At 35.7% G+C, this 22,174-nt stretch overlaps 1 protein-coding gene across 2 annotated transcripts in view; it reads right to left on the bottom strand.

Annotated features, from left to right (window-relative positions):
- Positions 1–19,931, bottom strand: part of LOC121423899 (microtubule-associated serine/threonine-protein kinase 1-like) — a 48,619-nt gene extending 28,688 nt beyond the window's left edge. Inside the window, exons 1-9 of one of the 2 annotated variants that reach the window (XM_041619431.1) lie at positions 19,844–19,931; positions 15,687–15,835; positions 14,804–14,970; positions 9,243–9,354; positions 8,567–8,746; positions 5,858–5,956; positions 4,956–5,085; positions 1,400–1,485; positions 30–115 (exon numbers count right to left, since the gene is read on the bottom strand). In XM_041619431.1, the coding sequence (XP_041475365.1) occupies positions 30–115; positions 1,400–1,485; positions 4,956–5,085; positions 5,858–5,956; positions 8,567–8,746; positions 9,243–9,354; positions 14,804–14,970; positions 15,687–15,835; positions 19,844–19,880 (1,046 nt within the window). In that variant the 5' untranslated portion in view covers positions 19,881–19,931. The remainder of the gene's footprint in view (positions 1–29; positions 116–1,399; positions 1,486–4,955; positions 5,086–5,857; positions 5,957–8,566; positions 8,747–9,242; positions 9,355–14,803; positions 14,971–15,686; positions 15,836–19,843) is intronic. The other variant, XM_041619432.1, reaches the window with a different exon arrangement.
- Positions 19,932–22,174: the final 2,243 nt, after the last annotated feature.

Genomic DNA, 22,174 nt, shown 5'->3' with positions numbered 1-22,174 from the left:
GGACAGAAATAATAAGTTCAGATACTCACCCATATGCTCCATTGCTGATGATTTTGATGTTCTCAAAATCTTCTTCCTTTGGTTCTTTAAAGCAGTCTCGTCTGTCCACATTTCCCTTGATAAAATGAAAGAATTCAATGACATGTTGCATTACTTATCATCTCATTCCACATTGCATGATATATTACTGTAATTAACCACATTCTAAATATTTCATACAAATTTGTTGGGAAAATAAATCTATGAAGATACTATCTGGAATAAAATAGATTTGTTTATAAAAACAAAAGCATGCATGGACCAAGTTGAATCCAAACTTGTTAATAAAGCTGTTAGGCAGCCCATTTTAGATTTTAAGAACTTGAAAATAGTTACTTTTTAGAAGATAAGAAAATGATTTCTATATAAAAATGATAGCTCTACATATGAAAATAGATAATTTTGTTTTATGAGCAGGAATTTTAAACTTTCAGAAAAAAATCTGGCAAAATACCGACAGATATTTTCTATTTTCATGTTCATCTCTTTTTTCTCTCCTTTTCTGTTGTTGCAAAACCTCACACAATACAAAATACTAAGGAAAGAAAGAACAAACGAACAAACAAAAGAAACAAACGTAACATATGGAATACTTCACCTTTAACATTTCTCCCTGCCTTTTATGAATACAATGTATTGCAGTATTTCCCAATATTTCATCTTTCTTGCCCCCCTGTTATAGCCCCATTTTTTCCCCTTTCTTTTCACCATTTACATTTGCAAACACTGCTCAGAAGAATGTTTCATGAAGTAAAAGTCAGCAACTTTTCCCTGACAACTGTTATAAGTTACTGAATTCCTTGCATCTGATTGGTCAGGAACACATCAGTTTGTGAAGTTCACTCACAAGATACTATAGGTGGTTTCAGACCGCCTCGAAGTTCGCCAGTTCCAGGTATTCTCTGATTGGGAAATTTACCCCGATCAGAAAATACCAGGTATTTTGGTAATGTGAAAGCAAACTACGCATAATTTCCCCGAAAGAAAAAACCCGCTAAATAGTAGGTACTTGGCGAAATTACGAGAACTTTCGCAGGGATTTTTCTTAGGTCGCAGGTATTTTGGCAATGTGAAAGCAATTTATGGGAACTTTTAGCCAGCGTGTCGTTGGGCGCGGGCACCATGGGTGGCTGCTGGGCTAGTGATTTTGAATCTCATGCCTTGCCTGCGTATCAGACCATACTGCGCATGCTCCTATAACTTCGGAAACTTATCCTGAAGGGTATGTTTCAGGGCGGTGTGAATGCAGGAATAATTAATGGGTATTTTTTAGCCTAAAAAAGTTCTCGTAATTTAACGGGGATTCTTGTGATCGAGGCGGTTTGAAACCACCTTTTGTGAAACACCCCTCAGGACTTACCTTCTCATCCTCCCCTGAATCCTGGCGGGGCGGGGAAGGGGAATCCCCACACAGGTCACCTACATCTGGAAAGTGATCAAAATATGCTGTATGAGGTCAACCAGAGATGAGTGAGTAGGAACCCATCACAAACAAACATGACATGAAATGCAACAGGTGGGGCATGTGGGTCATAATTTATGCAGGATTACAAAATTTTGATTCATTTTTTTTTTTTTTTGGGGGGGGGAGGAGGAGTAATGAAGATATACAGGAAAAGATGCAAAAGCATCATTCAAATTCAATTTCAAATAGTCAAAACAGGCATGGAAGTGTGCGAATTTTGTCAATCCATATGCAACATGGAATTGATAGGTATGGGAAAATGCATAAATACACATGGGAATGCCATTGCGTCATCGGTGAGATGAAAAAAAATTACGATTCAAGGGTTAAAAAAATTGCGATTAAAGGGTGGAAGTACAATGTATCATACAAATATTCACAGCAAAAAATGCACAAGCATGCCATTGTGAACACCAAACGTTATTTTCATTTCAAACAGGGGTTATAAGAGAGGTTAAAAGGGTAAATTGAACCAAACCCATATTTAGTGTGTGATTCAGCACGAAGGATGAGGTTGTTGTGAACCGTAAGGTTGGAGGCACACGATTGGTACATGTAGTTGAAGGAAGAGAGGTGTGGAGATCAGTACACGCAAGGGAGGTTTTCCACAGCCAATGTGATGTTGATTCCCATGGTAACCGGATCGCATCATGTCCAGATTATGAAGACAGCAAGGGAATGGGTGGTTGGTAGATAGAGCACACGGGTGGGTGACAGCAGTCAAGTGGTGTTGAACATAGATTTTGAAGATAGATGGAGGAAAGAGAGAGGAAGTTTGCACATGCAGGCGAAGCGGAAAGGAAAAGGTGGGGGTGAAATGTTAGTAGATGAAAGTGGGCAAGATTAGTTTAAGATGAAATGATGGTAAGGTATGGATTAAAGGTAGGGGAGAAGGATCAACATATTTATGTAGATTTAAAGAATAATCAGGAATGACAGGAACCATGAGGAGAGGCAAGATGATGATGGTGGTTTAGTGTGAGATTTTGATTGGGGTGATGACATTGATAATTATGATGACAGTGAAGATGATGATGATGATGATAGTGATGATGATGATGATAGTGAAGATGATGATTGTGATAGTGATGATGATGATAGTGATGATGATGATAATGATGATAGTGAAGATGATGATTGTGATAGTGATGATGATGATGATGATAGTGATGATGATGATAATGATGATAGTGATGATGATGATGATTGTGATAGTGATGATGATAATAGTGATGATGATGATGATGGTGATGATGATGATAGTGATGATGATGATAATGATGATAGTGATGATGATGATGATGATTGTGATAGTGATGATGAAGATGGCGATGATAGTGATGATGATGATGATGATAATGATGATAGTGATGATGATGATTGTGATAGTGATGATGATGATGATGATAGTGATGATGATGATAGTGATGATGATGATGATGATAGTGATGATGATGATGATAATGATGATAGTGATGATGATGATGATGATAATGATGATGATAGTGATGATGATGATGATTGTGATAGTGATGATCATGGTGATGATGATAATGATGATAGTGAAGATGATGATGATGATGATGATTGTGACATGTTGGTGGTGGTTTTGTCGGTGATAATGGGGGTAATGACATTGATGTCGATGATGATGACGATGGCAATGGTTACGATTTAAAAATGATGATGATGATTATGGTAATGACAACAATGAAGATGATTGCAATTTTAATGATAATACAACAATGACAGTGGTCAAAGTGGTTATGATAATGATAATCAAAATATTTGATGTGATGATGAGAGTGATGAACATTATTTTGTTGAAGAATGAAAGTTGAAGATGAAAAACACCAAAATCAAAAGGCACCAATGTAGAATAGCACAAACCACAATGGTAAAAGAATACAAAGTGGGATTACACAAGATTCATGCAGAAAGACATCAAGGTATTAATGATTTGTCAGCAAACAGTTTAATGTTAGCAAAGTGACGAGAAATGTTATTTCAGGGTGGTATTGAGAAGAAAACAGACAAAGAAAGACGGGGAGTAGGGTGTGGTTTGGAAGAAAAGAAACAGGAAATGTCGAAATTAAAACCAAATTGACACTTTTCACTTCATACACACTATAAAAATCCACAAGATTATATACTTTGCAGTGCATATTAAAAAATAAGATGAACAAAACTCCACAACAAACACTTCTAATAATAATTTTTGGTGATTTTACGCTAAAAGCTTTTACAACTTTGCAAATGAGTACTGTATATTGTCAATGAGTGCAGAAACACAAAAGCACTTGTAACATAATAGTCACACAAGACAGTAATAAAAATAACAATCGTTTGGGAATTTGCTGGAAAGCTTAATACATATACATGTACACTGACAAAATATACTACTATATATGCTGCAAGTGACTTAAGAAATATTGTGCATATACAGGACAATGTTTACATAAAAGATAATAGGTCACTGCCTCGTAATACACATGTGGTTGGATTGAATGAAGAATGTGAGAACGGGTGGGGGTGCCTTTTACACAGTAGCCTAAAATTAAAGCCCTCTAAAATAATTCTGCAATTCTAGATTCTGACCAGTGCAGTAATGCGCTACCTATATTCAACTAACAACTGGGAATTTTGGGCGTGATCATTGGGTCAAATATGAAGCATTCTCCTGGGCCCATTTCATAAAACTTATAATTAAAAACAAATTACAAGAACAGTTAAAAGCTATTGAAATAACTTAATCTGATTGGCCGATAGTAAATTTGTTATAGAAACCATGCATTTGTTATTAAAACAAGTCTATATGAAACAGACCCCTGATCCAGTGAGATGCACATTTTCCACGGTTAAGCAGACCTGCCAACCTCTGGGAATGAAAAATTGTATTGTGATAAAAAAACCCTGTATTTTTTCCCCAAAAAGTGTATTTCATACTAAAATGTGTGGCGCAATTGCTCATCATGGCGCTTAAGCTGCATGCAGGCTAAAATGCGTACTGCTCTTGCATATGAAAAAACATTGAAACATGTGTATATCTCACCCTGGTTTTAACAAAGTGATTGAGTGATTGAAAAAAAAAGTTACCTGAAATTATATTGATCTAATAACCATATTTGTGTAAGTTTTATGAAGTAGAGACATGTAGAGATGATTTTTCTCAATAAATTTACGATTTTGTAAAAAAAAAGTATACAAAACCTATTTTTAAAAGAAAAACGTGCTGCCGTATTTGGGTTGCAAAAAACGTACTAAATACGCCAAGAACGTACTGGTTGGCAGGTCTGGTTAAGGGAATAAACAAAGGCTCTTTGAAAATATCACTGCCCCACGTAGAATAACAGGTGAGATAGAAATGTTCTAACAACGATTGCGCAACTCTGTTATGTAACAGGGATGGGGATCTAGAATGGGTTATGTAAGAGAAGACATTATGTCTCACCCAAGGGATCTTTGTTAAGGCCTAGCTGGTGGATGATGTACTTTGGAAGGTCTTCAGAAATGGTGGATCCAACCTTAGCCTGGTCCTCAAACGATTCCAACAGCTGGAAAAATTCCTCAGGATCAAATTCCTATACAATAAAGAGGAATGAATCAGAAGACGTTCACGGGATAACACCATTTTACAAAGACAAAGAAAAGATCTGTTTCCCTCTAGCTTTCACTTATTGAAAGATGTTGATTAAAAAAAAAATTCAGTAAGGAAATGAAATGCCAACTGAGTCACTTCCACTCAGATAAAAATTACTTTTTTTTGGGGGGGGGGGGGTGATTTGGTAAAGAAATTCTTGAGTAAATCCAATCATTAAGCAATTTGTATATTATGAACTTCAACATTACCAAATATGGATTTGGCAAAGAATATCAAAACTTCATGTATATTTCAAATTCAACGAAAAGGGGGAAACCCTGTGATAAAAACACGAATTCATCATTGGACACTTCCTCAATTATACACTCTAAATACAAAATCTGCGTAAGTATGGCTTTAAACCACAAATCAATTCATATCTACTTTTCAACTTCAAGCAATAGTGCAAGCATGTTCCATGGGGTTCCGACACAATGATTAACATGCACTTACCAGGCATTCAAGAAGCCCATGTATATTTCAAATTCAACTAAAATAGGGAAAAAAGCTTGCATTCATTATTATTATCATTATCGATATACACTCAAAATTTAGTTTAATCAATGTAAAAAAAAATCTGCATAAGTATGGTTTCAAACCACAGAACCTAACAAATCCACCTTAGTGAATTCGGGGCCTTCAAGTTTCAACATCGAGCAATGATGTAAGCACGTCCTCCGGGACGTTCGGCACGATGATTAATGCGTACTTACCAGGCATTCAAGAAGCCTAGCGGGTCTAGCTAGTACGATCAGGAGCTCTCGTACTACCCTCGTAAATGACTTGGCAGAGGCTTGGGATCTATTCTCAGCCTATAATAAAATCCATAGAGAAAAAAGAGATTTGGATTATAAAGTTAATGATTAGTCATTGGCTCAATGATAAATAGCTCTGCCACTTGTTAAAACTAATTCCATTGGCTCTCTGAATAACCAACCCCCCCCCCCCCTCCTTTACCTTCTTTCATCAAAGTTGAACATAGATATTTTTCTGGATGAAAATGTATTTATAGCCATGATTCGTAACAGGAACTAAGAATGTATGAAAGAATCTTGATATAACCATCACAAATATTTTGATGATGCTATGTTACAAATGCTTCTTAAAGTTGCAAACATAAGACAAATGATATTTTGATGATAAAATGCTTCTGATAGATGCATGTACATGTATAAGACTTTGTAAAGCTTATTTTTGTTTAAAGAATTTCACTTTACTTCATTCATTTAAAATCTAGTGATGCTCAGCTCAGTTAAAACCTACATGTATCTTGTTCATACAAATAAGTCATTTTTATTTAACTAAATGTAGCACAAGTGTTCCTTCGTCTTCCATTTTCTGATATTATTATTAAGTAAGACCTTTTTGCTTCCCGAATAAAAACTATAGAACCTCTAAGGGATTTGCAATACTGGCAGCATCCCAAAACCCATTGCAGAGAGCTAACAAATGATTTCTTTGAAAAAGAGTGAAAAACAAGTGGACAAAACACATCAGGGTACTGAAACACAAAGCTAAGTGATCAACTTGGGGATGACCATTTACAAGTGATCATGCACAATAATCAATGCTATCAATGCAAGAAATCAGCGAGGCAATCAATCGCCAAGCTTCATGTTACTGGGTCCTGATAATAAGAAGATGGAGGCATGTGGAGCACCACATTATTCATATCACATGCCACGGAGGTGGCTTAAAAAGAAGTGCTGCCCTCTGGAGACCCATACTTGACAGGTTTGGTGTAAGCTAAGAATCCAACTCTGACAGGTTTTCGATGCCAGGTTCACCCACGAGCCCAAAGAGTGACGTGGGATGCTCCACAAGTGGTTTGTTTGGAAGAAAATGACTGACTTTCATTTTCTTCATTTCTGAAAAGAACATCTTGAGTCGATCAGTCATCACCACATTATTTTGCTCTCCTTGTGAATCACATGGGGGGGGGGGGCATTTCACTGAATCAAACACTCGATGATTTTCAATGACTTCTTTGTTCGGAGCCAATAAGACGCAAGGATTTCAGGAGCTTATAACAGCAGCGAGTGAAAAATCACTGACTATTTGTGTTGTGAAATGCTCCCATGGACTTGATGCCTTGCTATTAAAGGAAAATGCTGATTCATATCATGTTATGACACATGTCTCATTGTTTGGATAAATAACATCTGTTTCTTTTGATGTTCTTATTTCTATCTGTTACGCTACATTACTGACACTGGTTTTCACTTTCCTCATATCCATTTATTTACAAATTCAACACAGATGTAGAATCCATGATAGCAAACAAAAGTGGGGAATTAAACTCTTACTTTAAAATGTCAAACCTAGTAACACTAATCTTTTTATAACATTGTTTTAATAGGGAAAAATTACAAGTTATTCTATGTTTTTCATACTTTGAAAATTGGCAATTTTTCTACTCTCTGAATGCACAACTGAAATCCTAAGCAATGAGTGGCTTGAATGGCTTGCCATAGTCAACCTGGGGTCCATTGCAGAAAGAGTAGCAATCAATCGCAACTCTAAAAAAAAAATCATGCGCAACTTGATTTTCAACCAATCAACATCGCACATTTGGGACTTGCGATTGATTTGTGTACTTGCATTTAAACGCAACTCTTTCTGCAACGGACCCCTGGTCTGTATTCCCCAGAAAATTTCTGACAAAGTATTAGACTATAATAGACCAGCTGGGCATTAGTCTAAACAACGGAGAACCCAGGTGATTGTTAGAACAAATGTGGCAACTAGACCAAATTTGATAAAACCAAATGGCCTGTATTCTGATAACAGGTTCAACATAAACTCAGGTTTAAAGTTTTGGTTTAAGTATGGACAGCCAATTGTTACATAATCACTAACAGTACAGATATCATACTTTCAGCTCATCTGGCTCTCAAATCATTCATAATTGTGTAAGAAGTATTGCCTTCACCATCGATGAATCACAAAAGAGCACAGTAAACTTAAGAAACATAAAACTTAATACAAATTTGGATACTTTTGGCTTCCTATACTTAAACCACAACTTTAAACCCGAGTTTAAGTTAAACCCGACTTCAGAATACGGGCCATTGAGTTTAGCCAGAGATGTGACGTTCAAATCTACGAGTAAGCTTTTCCATGACTTAGCATGAGATCCTAGGCATTGCATATAATGTTTAAGGGGATAGGCTGCGATACAGGCATGAAAAAGAGATGGGGGGGGTGAGCAAGAGTCCCAAAGACAGAAGTCTCACACCTAAAGCGTGGGGCTTGGTATGTCTAGTTTAGCCCCTGTGGTAGTAGACAATCAGACAAGTAGACCAACTGCTAACGGACCAAGTGTATGCAAACAAAATAAACATAAAATCAAAACTGAAAATAAACAGAATATCACTTCTAAAACTCAAGAAGATTACTTTAAAAAAATATCATTTACTTACATCTTCTGCTAGCATTTGAAGCTTGTGTGAGACCTCAGTGAAGTAGATATGGGAGACCTGGTCCTCTTGTGATTTCTCCAAGCAGTCCCGGGCTAGTTCTACAGTTTGATGGACCAAGAAAGCATAGATTGCATCGTGCCCCTCCTGGCTCATATCCATTGAATACTTGTTGATAAAATCCTGCAATAAGAAATACAACCAGTATACATCAAATGGAGCCCTTTGCCTGAATAAACTTGGGCTAAAGCTTGCAGGAAATGTATACTGTACCGAAATCATATGGGTGTTCAAAGTGTTAATATACTGCCAAGACAACAATGACAATGACAACAAAACGAATATCAATAATAACTGAGTTTAAATTGCAAAATTTCCATATGGATACTCGATCAACTGTGTATGACAGAATTTGGGGGTAATTTCTGTTGAGTATGGCGTACACTTTTTGTACATGTTGCGAATTTATTTTTATCGATGAACCTGGTGAGCCGAAAAGTAATATATCCCAGAGGCCTCATTTGCTTGAAAGAACTGAATTAAATTAATCTCTGTTGCTATTAGGAAAATGTCACTACGTAGGGAGATAGAAGAAAAGACAATACGAGACAATAGGGAGACAAACGGTAGAGAAGGAGAAAATCGGGAGACTTTTTGGAGCCACTGGATCTAAACTTACAGTGAGCTTGGCTTCCATCTGTTGTTTAGCCTTGGGAAATCTCTCCTTGTAAAGGCTATTCATATGAAGCATCTCATGATCTGTGTTACCAACCAAGGGACTGCTTGCTCCACTGCATCGCCATGGAAACAAAAGAAAAACACACGCAATGTTCGTAAAGTCAATATCACAATTTGGACAATATATATGACCAATGTGTATGGCAATACACTTTTATAAATACTTCTTTGTACCCCCATTAGGGTTACAGTGGAAGAAGAGTCACTCTATTTAATTTTATGCATTTTTTAAAAATAAAGACAGGAACAAAATCAAGGATCCAATGTGATAGTGGATGACAGTATTATGATAAAACATCTACATGTACTATCTAGCACATATACTTTAGGGGGATATCTTATTCAGCTCAACATTGACAATCTATAAATGTACTCATGACCAAATGTGGTTACTGGTATTCATTTTTTTATTTTTTATTTTTACATATTGCTTTAGCTATTTATAAGTAATTCTGTATACATGTTGTCGATACTCTGAAACATATGCATGGATCGCATACTCATACATGTAGAATATGCCATGAAGGTAAATTCTTACTCCTTATTGCTTGACCAGTTTGTTAATTCACCAAATTAACCAAGTGCATGTAACTAACTATATTTGACGCGCACGCATGTAACCCATTATAAAATGCCACCATTGCTAACAGGGTAACCAAGAAATTTCTGTAGCCCTAGTAAATATGGAAGTCTACTATTATTCATCTTTAGAAAACAGAGTGTCCAGACACTTGAAATAATCAAAAGAAGCAACCCTTTGGTTAAGAAATTCACGTATGTTTTTGATACTGTATGGGAATGAATGGGACTAGCTATTTAGTATGATGCAATTACTATTGCTCAAAGCCAAGGATATATTTTATAGTGCATACATGTAACATTTTGATACATGATTTAATGCACAATATGATAGCACATCTGAATTGTACATGTAATATTATATTGTAGAGCAGTGCATTGTTTTGGTACTATAATTTAAATTATTGTGCACATCACTTTGACCATGCATCGCATCGTACGTATGTAATACAGGAGTATAATAATAATGACAAAAGAGGCTAGAAATAATGATCATCACGTCTTATACTCTCATTATCTCCAAGATAGAATTATGGTTATATAACGCTCGTATTAAATAGGTCCATACTTAAATACATTCAAGGTTGTATACGTACGTACATTATTGTATCTGTTTTTAACTTTTTGTTTGTGAAGTATCAAAATGTTATTCTGTATATCTGCATGGCAATTTTGCAATGAAGGAGTTTGACACTTGGACGTAACGAGGGAGTGAATTTTTTATCATAAAAGATAATGAATACAGGGTAAGATTATTTAGGCACAAAACAATTAAACCAAAGAAAACAAGTAACATACCATGTACATTAAAATTATATTTACAACTTAAAACATCTCTTCTGTTAACTGCACAGTAGCTACATGTACTTTTTTTCAGTGGAATCCAGGGTAAAACAAAGACATTGCTAAAGACTGACACAAAATAATTCTCCTTATCTAAAGACATATTTGTTACACAGGGATGTCACTTTATCACTTATATTAAAAGGCAGCCACACAAAAGAAAACTCTGACTGATGTACATTTTTGGAAATAATGTAAAAGGGATTGTTGGTCTGGCAGTCGTGACTGTACCGTCAAAAATGATAAAGAAAATACAGATTTCATCTTGAATAGATGCCTTTCCACAGACCGAGGATAAAAGAAGCCTGTCTCATGATTAACATCCCCAAGTATTTCATCAATAAAAGCCTATGCTATAAACTAAATATCTGCCATGTAAATGATTGACCAATCAGATCCACAAGAAAATAAATTGACCCTTTCAACTATAAATTGTAAAATAACAGTAATTACTTTTAAAAAAAGTTGAAAATAAATTATTGGACTAGCTCCTCATGAAAAAAGTCAATGTGTGATGGTGAATGATTTGTCAATTCAATATTTTCTGAGCCAAATAAATCCCATGAAATAATCTTTGGCAAGTACAGGAATACATGTACGTTACCATTGCATTGTATCTGTGTATAAACCATTCTTGTGCAAATAATATTTGTATGTATCCCAATACATATGATACCGCAGACCCAGTAGAGCGTGAAGAACCAATGATCCCATATGTTTATTTTCCTGTATCTTTTTTTTTTTTACAAAATACTAATATAACCATGCCAGAATACCATTTAAGTTTTCAATACATCATTGCAAGGTTTCACATTACCCAACTTTTCTTATCCAGTAAATGGCTAACCAATCACAACACACCTTTTGCACTAAAGATGCAATGAATAGGCTTCATATTTTTTACTCAATGAGTAACAAGAATACATAACATAATTTATGTAACCCTGACCAACACATATTCAAACATGAACTTACAAGCTTTGTTGATAACATTTCCATATGAACAATAAAGATTGGTGGGGTTAGTTGCACAGTATATCACATATTCACCAGCATGCATTTATAAAGATCCCCACATAAAAAATGGGGAAAACTGCCAGGGTACGAGTACTGATGTTAAAGATTCAATGCAACATGCCTTGTACTTACAAAAGCCATACATGTATTTCATCCATAAATGCGATATATCTCAAAATAATTATGATTACACTCATAAGAGATATTAAGTCAAATGAACAAGATGAATTGAGAGATAATTCTTCTTCAATTACTGTAGGAATCAACTTATCATTCCATAATTACTAATCAAAAGACAATCACAATACTAAAACAAAATAAAATGGGTAAAAATGTAGTCAAAATGCTATTTAAGGCATAAAATTATCTCAAAGTTATTGTTATTCTTATTTTCCCTTCAAATCTAAAGCCTCAAATGCAATAGTCATGTGATAAAAAAATTTTACCCACTTTTCTCATTATATCTTTAGGGCTCTAGTGGAAGTAGACTACCAAATCTGGATGGCAACACAAGATGTTTGTCTAAATTTGTTGAAAATCATCTCAAATAGATGGAAAAATACACTAGTGCAGTAGACAAGACAGATTGCATGAAATCAAATCATAGGCGACTGTATGTGGTAGGAAAACAGACCAGCTTGCTATAAATGAGGCAGAGTAAATATCAAAAAGGAAAATGGTGAAGTTTTCTGATATTGAGGCTTACGCAGACTGGGATGTGAACGAGATGATTGGTCGATCGGGCAAGGACAGCCAAGATAGGCTACCAATAGCAAAAAAAGGTTGCAAGACAAGCAAAAGTGAACACGTGGGAAAAGAAAATGAAACAACATAAGGTCAAAAGGGTAGAGAATAAGAGAAAATCAAAATGCAAATCAAAAATGGAAATTTGAGATTAAATAAATGTGAACAATGAAAGAAAAGATTTCTTTTTTAAAAACAAGGGTACAAAAAATTATCAATTCACTGCATTTCAAATTCCACATCTATTTGACTATTTCTACACATATAATTATGAAAACACATTTGCTTTTCCAAATTGCGAAAATACATTTATCTGTGCACACAAATATTCTTAAAAAGTTTACTAACATTACTGAGAATAACCGTGTAAAAATATATTTAAATCTTTAGAAGTTTTGTTTTATAATGTACCTGTCTTTCAAATAATCTCAATATTAGATAAATCAATTTAGAAAGAGATAGAGGATAGACTATAAACTATCTAATGATCAAAATACAAAATATATCAATATCTTGCATACAATTCATTCACATTACTTTGCAGGGACTTTGCAGTATCTGCTTGTAGTACAGTTGCAGATAGCACTCGAATGAAAGATGAGCTGAGGAGCATTTCATGAGAAGATTTTTGTCAGTGATTTTTTTCACTGACCAACATATTCTAAGCCAATCACATGCAAGGATTTGCAGACTTAATTTATAACGATATTCAGAGAAATCACTGACTATCTGTTTGATGAAATGCTCCCCTGATATGAAAAGGAATTAACTTGTTCTGTTGTCCAACACGTTCTGTATCATTTTCAAGGTAAGTTGGCTAAACATATAGAGCACGGTTTGAGGCGTGGATGGACATCAATCACCTCCTGAAAGCAAGAAGGGCGTAACTGAGCAGCAATGGACACAACCAAACTCCCTTCTGGTTCTCATCTACCATATCATGTTAGGATACATTTGACATGTGTTTAAATGCAAGCCCGAAGGCATGCAACTCTTGACGTGCTCTCTGACTGCATTGCAAGCACGTCCCACTGCTAGTAAGAATGCAGAATCCATGCAAACACGAGGGAGAGGGAGAGTGCCAGGATTGGGGGCAGAACAGGGGAGTATTCATGAAACATCTTTGTCAACAATTTTCAGTGACCGATCTGTTCTGAGCCAATCGGATGCAAACATTTCAGTAGCTTACAACACCAGTCAGTAACGAATCACCGACTTCTTGCTTTGTGAAACGCTCCCCAGGGGATATAAGGTACGTGATGGCCGAGCTGGATATGAAAGTGGTCCCGTAATGCGAGATGGGGAAGTTTGATTTGGCGACCATGTTTTTCACAGGAATTTCACTCTCTTTGTTTGTACTCATGGTCAGGAATAAATCACTGGGTGGTTTCAAACCGCCTTGATCATAAGAATCCCCGTTAAATTACGAGAACTTTGTTAACGCTAAAAAATACCCATTAATTCTTGCATTCACACCGCCCCAAAACATACCCTTCGGGATAAATTCCTGAAGTTAGGAGCATGCGCAGTATAGTCTGATAAGCAGGCAAGGCACGAGATTAAAACCACTAGCTCAGCAGCCACCCACGGCACCCACGCCCAACTACACGCTGGGCTAAAAGTTCCCGTAAATTGCTTTCACATTGCCAAAATACCTGCGACCTTGGAAAAATCCCTGCAAAAGTTCTCGTAATTTCGCCAAGTACCTACTATTTTACCAGGTATTTTCTTTCGGGGAAATTATGCGTAGTTTGCTTTCACATTACCAAAACACCTGGAACTGCTGAACTTTGAGGCGGTCTGAAACCACCTACTGTTACAGTCTCTCTCATCTCCCCCCCCTCTCTCTATCAATCATCCTTCCTCACCCACCGATCTATATTCTTTGTCTTCCAATCTTTGCCTTTATCCTACTGTAATAAAACCATTACAAAAACAATAAAGGAAATTTTCTCAAACAACAATGTGGGAAGGAAGTAGGCACTAACGAAGATACTAAAAGTAAAGGGGAAAATATGAGACGGAAGGCAGATTTGACCTTGATATTCAATTCGGAGGGAAAATGAAAATACAGGCAGAATAATATCGGGCTGTTATACATGGATGGTTGCAAGATGAGGAATTTAAAAACAAACAGAGAATCATGGGAAGGTAGCAACGAAAGAGTTTCGGTGGAGTTTCCACAATCTTCTGTGAAACCATTCCCAAATTCCACCTCACTCCTCCTCATACATGTAGCATGTTCACAAATTTAAGTTTCATCTACAAGATAGGTTGCAGAGCCCTTTGACGATTACAAAAGAAGAAGAAAAGGCTTACCTAAGACTTCTAGATCGAGGTCTAAATGAAGGTGATCTTCTTCCATCATCTTGATCGCCTCCTACGTTGCTCTCGCTGCTGCTGAAGTGCTGCGAGAGAAGCTGGAGATCCTCAGGGGTGGGTTGGTAGGGTAGCTGGTGAAGACGCTCTTGGCTTGAACAGGACGACTGCATGAAAGATATGGGGAAGGGGTTGCAAGAGAATTATTTACCATCAATTGGAAATTCATATTGTAGATTTGCAATTGATAAGAGTCAGGGGTGTCTTTAGGGGTGGGTTGGTAGGATAACAGGTGAGAATGCTCCTGACTTGAACAGGGTAATAGCAAGAAAGACATAAGGGAGGCAGCAGGGTTGCAATCAATATTTGCAATCGATTGTAAATTCAAAGCATAGGTTTGTAATTGATCGTAATAGAAAATTGATCGGGTTAAATGATATCAAATCAATGCACATAAACTCTATAGAAGACCCGCAAAATTATCTTTGCAAATTTGCAATTGCTTGACTTATATACAATGTATTTGTCACCTAAACAACTAGTTGGGACTATCACTAATTTAGATCATCTTCATGGACTGAAAGGTGAAAATATTATCCTCACTAGTCCTTGAGTGATTTGTTTGCGAATATTATCTGTGTGAATTATGGATGGTTGGAAATTCCCTTACCTCTGACCATGTAATGTTGGTTTAGAGATCTCTGCCATAGGCTTTTGATATAAAGTTTTATGCAAAAAGCAGGGTCCAACATAGCAGTTTTAGATAAGTTCTAGAGGTTCATCTCAATTGTGATAATTCTGACATTCCTTGAGGACAGCATTGATCTGAAAGAACAAGAGTGATGTTGGGGGAAACGATAGGGAAGTGCAAGTGTGAACTTACCGATACAGCTGAACTGGGTGTGTTCGTACCATATCCCGATGATGGTAAAGATGCCAATGACCACCTTCTACCATCAGCCTGACGCACAGAGTTGAAGGGGAAGTGGGCATGGGGGTGGACTGGTACCCGAGGACTTTCTAATGGACTCCCTGTGTATTAAAAATGAATTGCAGATCGGTTGTGATATTATACAATTAATGCACATTTATGAGTGTGTTATGACGATGCAGCACACTCGAGGGTATTTACAATTATGCGAAAGCAAGAGGCGCTTGCGCCGAGTGCTTTTGCATAATATTGTGAATGCCCGAGAGTTGCTCGCATCGTCACTAACATCACGAATCTTAAAATGTGCATTAATTGTTTTATAAAACGGGTCGGCAAAAAGAATTTTTCATGGAAATCTTGTTCAAATCCCTCCAACTTGTGTACGATCGCACAGACGAAGAGATCACAAGACTATCAATTATGACATCACAGGCGTATCTACTATGCGCGCCTAAGTAAGCGCATCAAAATCCTAGCCAGCCTCTTTTACTGAACGCGTATCAGTTTTCACGTGCTATTGGAACTAATGCTGCACAAAAATTGCATAGTGCTGCACAAAAAATGCACAGTGCTGCACGAAAAATGCACGACTGGAAGGTTGCGCATAATTAAAGCATGAACACGTGACTTGAATACGCACTCACCATTGGCTACATCCTTGAACCCGTTTTATAATAATTTTTGGTGCACCTTAGATTCTACAAGGTGAGAGTAGTGAAATACTACAATATTTCATCTTCACTTAAATTTGGAGTCATATTTTGCGAGCAAATGACAGTTCACAACTCTCAAGATGTACTACAGGAATTTCAAGCACAAAATAATGTCAACAAGCTAGGAAATTGCCTTATATTCTGACAGAAATAAAGGTTTAGTGAGAACAGCAAAGTTGTTTTAAATATATATGAAAACTTGACAATGCAAAGCTTTGCCCAGATGGTGGATTTCATGAAATTGACATCAGAGTGGACTATCAATACATATAAAGTTTATTTTCAGATCTTCCATTCCAATTAGCATTATCATCAATCTGAAAAACACATGGGGTACATTTTATGACAGTAATTGCTCAGAACGGAAGTGTATCAGATATGAACATCCAATAATTACTCCAACTTCACACATGTTATATACTTTTTTTTTTAATAATAGAAACAGTTTCATTGAGTGTTAGCCGTCATTAGCACTTAAAGGTCAAGTTCACCCCAGAAAAATGTTGATATGAATAAATAGAGAAAAATCAAACTAGCATAATGCTGAAAAATTCATCAAATTCGGTTGTAAAATGAGAAAGTTATGACATTTTAATCTTTCGCTTATTTTTCACCAAAAAGTGATATGTACAACTAAGTAACATGCAAATGATGATGTCCCTCACTCACTATTTCTTTTGTTTTTTATTGTTTTAATTAAACAATATTTCATTTTTTACAGATTCGACCAACTTGACTGAACCATTCAGTATTAAACAATGCTAATATCACATGTTCATGGAGGAATTAATCGTTGCTTCATTTGACAATGAGGAGAAAATTAGAATATTTCATATTTCATATAATAACATACAAAAGAAATAGTGAGCGGATGACGTCATCAGTCTCCTCATTTGCATACCGACCAGGATGTGCATATAACTGTTTTGTGAAATTAAGCGAAATTATAAAATGTCATAACTTCCTTATTTTACATCCGATTTTGATGAAATTTTCAGTGTTATGCTTGGTGGATTTTTCTCTTTTTATTCATATCACCTTTTTGATGCCATAGACTTGTCCTTTAAATCAATTTAATACCCTATACAGTGATTATCACATATTCGCAGATAGGTGTTATCCTACATTAGCACCTAGATTAATCTAACACCCTACAAGGTATCTATGACATTAACCTCTCAACTGAGGTGTGTTTTTAGATTATCAATCAATAAACACATCCCTGATGGTAGTTAAAACTGATTGATCACATGTGCCCTCCTGTGTTAGCTTTTACTGATTAATACTCATTCATCTTTTCCTCCACTGGGTTGAGAGAGATGGATATATACAAATACACAACAGCGAAAAACTAGAACTATCACTGAAGGTGATTAATACTCCGACGATGTCGTTACCATGGCAAAAATTTCCAACACATGGAAAAAAATATGCCTTGCGTAGTATTACCCTAAGACCAATGTGTGAGCTAAATATCATGAGAATTGGTTGAAACAGATGATGAAGTTCAAACCACAAGATTTTTACCTGATTTGGGGCTGTTACCATTACAACTCAATTTCTGTTACACACACAATGTGTCCAGGACATCTTTACCTCGAAACCAATGTGTGATCAAAATTTCATGAGAATTGATTGAAAATTTATGAAGTTATTCTAACCTCAAGATTTTCACCATATAATATGCTGTTACCATGGCAACATGATTTCTGACACACACATTATATATAACACATCTTTACCTCAAGACCAATATGTGTGCCAAGTTTCATTAAAATTGGGTAAAAAAATAAGGAAGTAGTTCAATGCGCAATATTTGCAACGGATCGACCAACCGACCACACATTGATTCCTACATTTATACACCCCTTTAAACTTTGTTTGGCGGGGTTTTTAAAAGTACACAGACGTGTGGGGCAATTTTGCCGACGAAATGCTCAAAAAGCCCGGGAAAATACAAGAGGAGCCCCTAAAAACCCTATTCGCTGCAATGTGAAAGCTTCAGCAACATTGGCGATTAGGCAGTAGGTTGTGAAATGTAGCCAGCTCCCTAATTTTTTTTCTGCCTAAGATACAAATGCGTAAAAATGTAAGATTCTTGAATAATTCAACAATTGACATGAATTTCATTTGAAAAATCAAATATATTGGTATATACAAAAAATATCTGTATCATACAGGTGGGGGTTTCATATAGCTGTTCGTAAGTTAAGAACGATTTTAAGAACGACTGGTGATCCTTTCTTGTGGAGAATGGTATATTCATTGGCGATGGTTAAGCGCGTAAGAAAGGATCACCAATCGTTCTTAAAGTCGCTCTTTAATCTTATAAACATCTTTATGAAACGGCCCCCTGGTAAGTAAGAGAGACTTCTGTGTAAAATCAATTATAGTTAAAAATAATACCATGGTGGTGTAACATAAAGAGAGATGCTTTGATATTTAGAGAAAAGCTTGTAAATTTTTGTCTAAGATTTGCCATTATTATATTATATGCTTATAATATATAGCCTATTGAATGGATCTTTTATTTTACAGGGCCAATATGCTTGATTTATTATGATCCTGTCTGATACTGTCATGTTTGAATTCTCAAAAATGTTCTTGGCAAGTCCTACTTTTTTTTTACAAAACATGTAATAACATAAAAAGGTTACTTTCATCTTTACATACTTTCTATGTAATCAAATGTATTTCTTGTATTATGTTATTATTTTGTTATCTTGTGAGGTATGAAAATAAATTCAATTCAATCTTGGTTTTTACTTACAGGTTGGTAATGTACATATTTGTTGAGAGGCCTTTATGCTAAACCTTTGGAATAAGTAGGCTTGTGTCGAAAACAGAAAAATCAAAGAATAAGGACAAAGAAAGTTTGAGAAATATCTGAAAATAACGAGAAAGTTACGAGCATATGAGTATTGCAATCACTAATGCAATGGAGATCCTCCCATTGGCAATGCGACAGGAATGTGTGATGTCACATGTGAACAACTTTCCCTTTAATGGACTATAAAATACCCTCAAAATGTCTCTTTCTACTTTTTCTTGTGGTGATACAAACTCTTTATCCATGATGTATTCTTTAAAAATCTGTATTACATGCCCTCCTATAGAAAGAACACATGATCTACTGATAGATGTGATATAAGAGGCAATTTAAGTGAAATATATACTAAAGTAATGGGGAAAGTTGCTCACAAGTGACATCACACATCTATGTTGCATTGCCAATTGGAGGATCTCCATAGCATTAGTGATCGCAATAATCAAATGCTCATAACTTTATTATTTGTCTGATTTTTCTCAAACTTTCGTTGATCTGTTTCTTTGATTTTTCTGTTTTCACACAAGCTGTCTTGTTCCAAAGGTTTCATTCTCCTTTAAAGTACATACCATCACCATGGGAACCAGGCGAACTCGAACGTTTCATCACCGGCGAACTGTTCTTCCCTTTCCTTGTTCGGCCATAACTGAATCATAGAGAGAGAAGAATGAACGATCAATTTATCAAATCAAATTACTTTAATATCAATGAGGAATTAAAATTAATTTTCTTAAATTATATTTGATTACTAAACCTAATACTTCAGAAATCACCAACTCTTTGAATGAATATGATTTGAAAAACAAGATCAGTATTAAAAAATACATATCTATGATCTTTAATATCAATAGATTGGAAAATGCATTTTAGAATAAATTGTATCAAACAAAAAAGGCATTGAATTTTATTCTTTGTAGTGGATCAATTATTTTGAGAAAAAATAGTTTTGTAGTCAATAGTGGGTTTTTATCAATCATCACTTACTCAATTCCTACCAGACATGAACAAATTGATTTTCAAGACAATATTCTACATAATCATTATAGATTGGAATGAACATGACAGTGAAATGTCACAAATTTGAAATAAACAAAAAAAACATGAAGAATGGGGATGAATTTTAATCATCCTGGATTGTATACTTGCACATTTCTAATTCAAAGTACTGAGAGGGAATAAGCTTGTTCATCGCCCCCGCATATATGGCTACTGCAGGGAAGTGGGTGAAATACCTCAGTATTACGTCAACAGGTCAATACACGCAAGGCATGAAACACAAGCTATTCTTGTTTGCTTCTCTCTCTCTCCCTCTTTCCGTCCTCTCTATCTGTCTAATGCGGCATTGCACAAAACTTGCGATTGCAAGTTTTTTTTCCGTCTTGCCATTAATTGTAAATTTGTGATTGATTGTTGATGTGCGTCTTACAAAGAGCTGTGATTGATCCGATCAATCGCAACTATGGAAAGCCAGCAAAGTCAACACATAAATTGCATGTTTGTTCAATAAAATTTCTAGTTATGAAGTATATCCATAAATTCCTTGATTTCTTGACAATTTGGTGTTTTCTCCTTTGTTTAAAAAGGACATTTTGCAAATTTCCTGTGAAAAAATTATTACACTGATGGATTTCCATAAAGTTACGAATGATTGGATCAATTGTTCTTAAAAGTGATCGATCAATTGTAGAATTTCAACAGAATATTTGCAAGTGACTGCAAATATTTTCTTGCAACACCCCCTTAGACTATCTCTCACTCACCCACTGTGTGTATATTAATGACTTCTTCATCTCTATTCAACACAACTCTCTATGCCTCTTTCTCTATCTGTATGTGTCTCATTTTTTTGCCGTCTGTCCATCACTCATTTGTGCATGAATAACTTATTCAGTAAACACAGCTTCAAGAAATGGTAGTTTGTGTGCTTTTTATCTAAACATGATGGCCCGTATTCTGAAGTCGGGTTTAACTTAAACTCAGGTTTAAAGTTGTGTTTTAAGTATGGGAAGCCAAAAGTATCAAAGTTTTCAACAAGTGGAACGTTTCTAATGTTTACCATGCTCTTTCCTGATTCATCGATGGTGAGGACAATAATCTTTTTTATACTTCCTAGACAATTATGAATGATTTGAGAGCCAACTGAGCTGAAGTATGATATCTCTACTGTTAGTGATTTATGTAACAATTGGCTTTCTATACTTAAACTACAACTTTAAACCTGAGTTAAAGTTAAACCTGACTTCACAATACGGGCCAATGCGTTTTTTGCAAATTAAAATATCATTGTAAATATAAAAAGATTGAAAGAGGGAAATAGATTCATTAAATTGAACTCCCTGAATACATGTACAATCGTCCATTTAATCCGTTAATTTTGCTTATATCTAAACATATAGCGACAATGCAAGTATGATGTAAAATTGCCTGTAGTATTCATTATGTAATGCTAGGAGCCAGGCTAGGCTGGAACCCAGAGACCGGCGAGTTGGGGGGATTTCCCCTGGACCAAGCCGGTCCAGGTTCAGAGCTAAAACAGCACAAAGATATGAAGCTGTCATGTCTTAAAAAAATACCAAACAGTGAGATAATGTGATCATTTACCTCCATACATGAACTGAGCTCATATATTTCCTCAAATAATCTCACTGAATCTATCCTTTACATGACATTGAGCATCCCAAATACCATTATTTTTGCTTTGAACTTAATGTCTTCATTTCAATTCAGATTTCACTTAACGAACATAGAGCTATCAACGCGTTTTTCTTACTTCACGTTTGCCGTATGTAACCTCTAATTTCAGCAAATATCAAAAAGAATATGCGAGTTGAGACCCTACTTCTGAGAATTTGAACTATAAAATCAGGATGGGGGCTGAAATAAAGCCCTTCCTGATGCTC

This window comes from Lytechinus variegatus, chromosome 11, assembly GCF_018143015.1.
Source record: "Lytechinus variegatus isolate NC3 chromosome 11, Lvar_3.0, whole genome shotgun sequence".
NCBI classification, from domain to species: domain Eukaryota; kingdom Metazoa; phylum Echinodermata; class Echinoidea; order Temnopleuroida; family Toxopneustidae; genus Lytechinus; species Lytechinus variegatus.
This window is presented reverse-complemented; position numbering and strand designations above follow the sequence as displayed.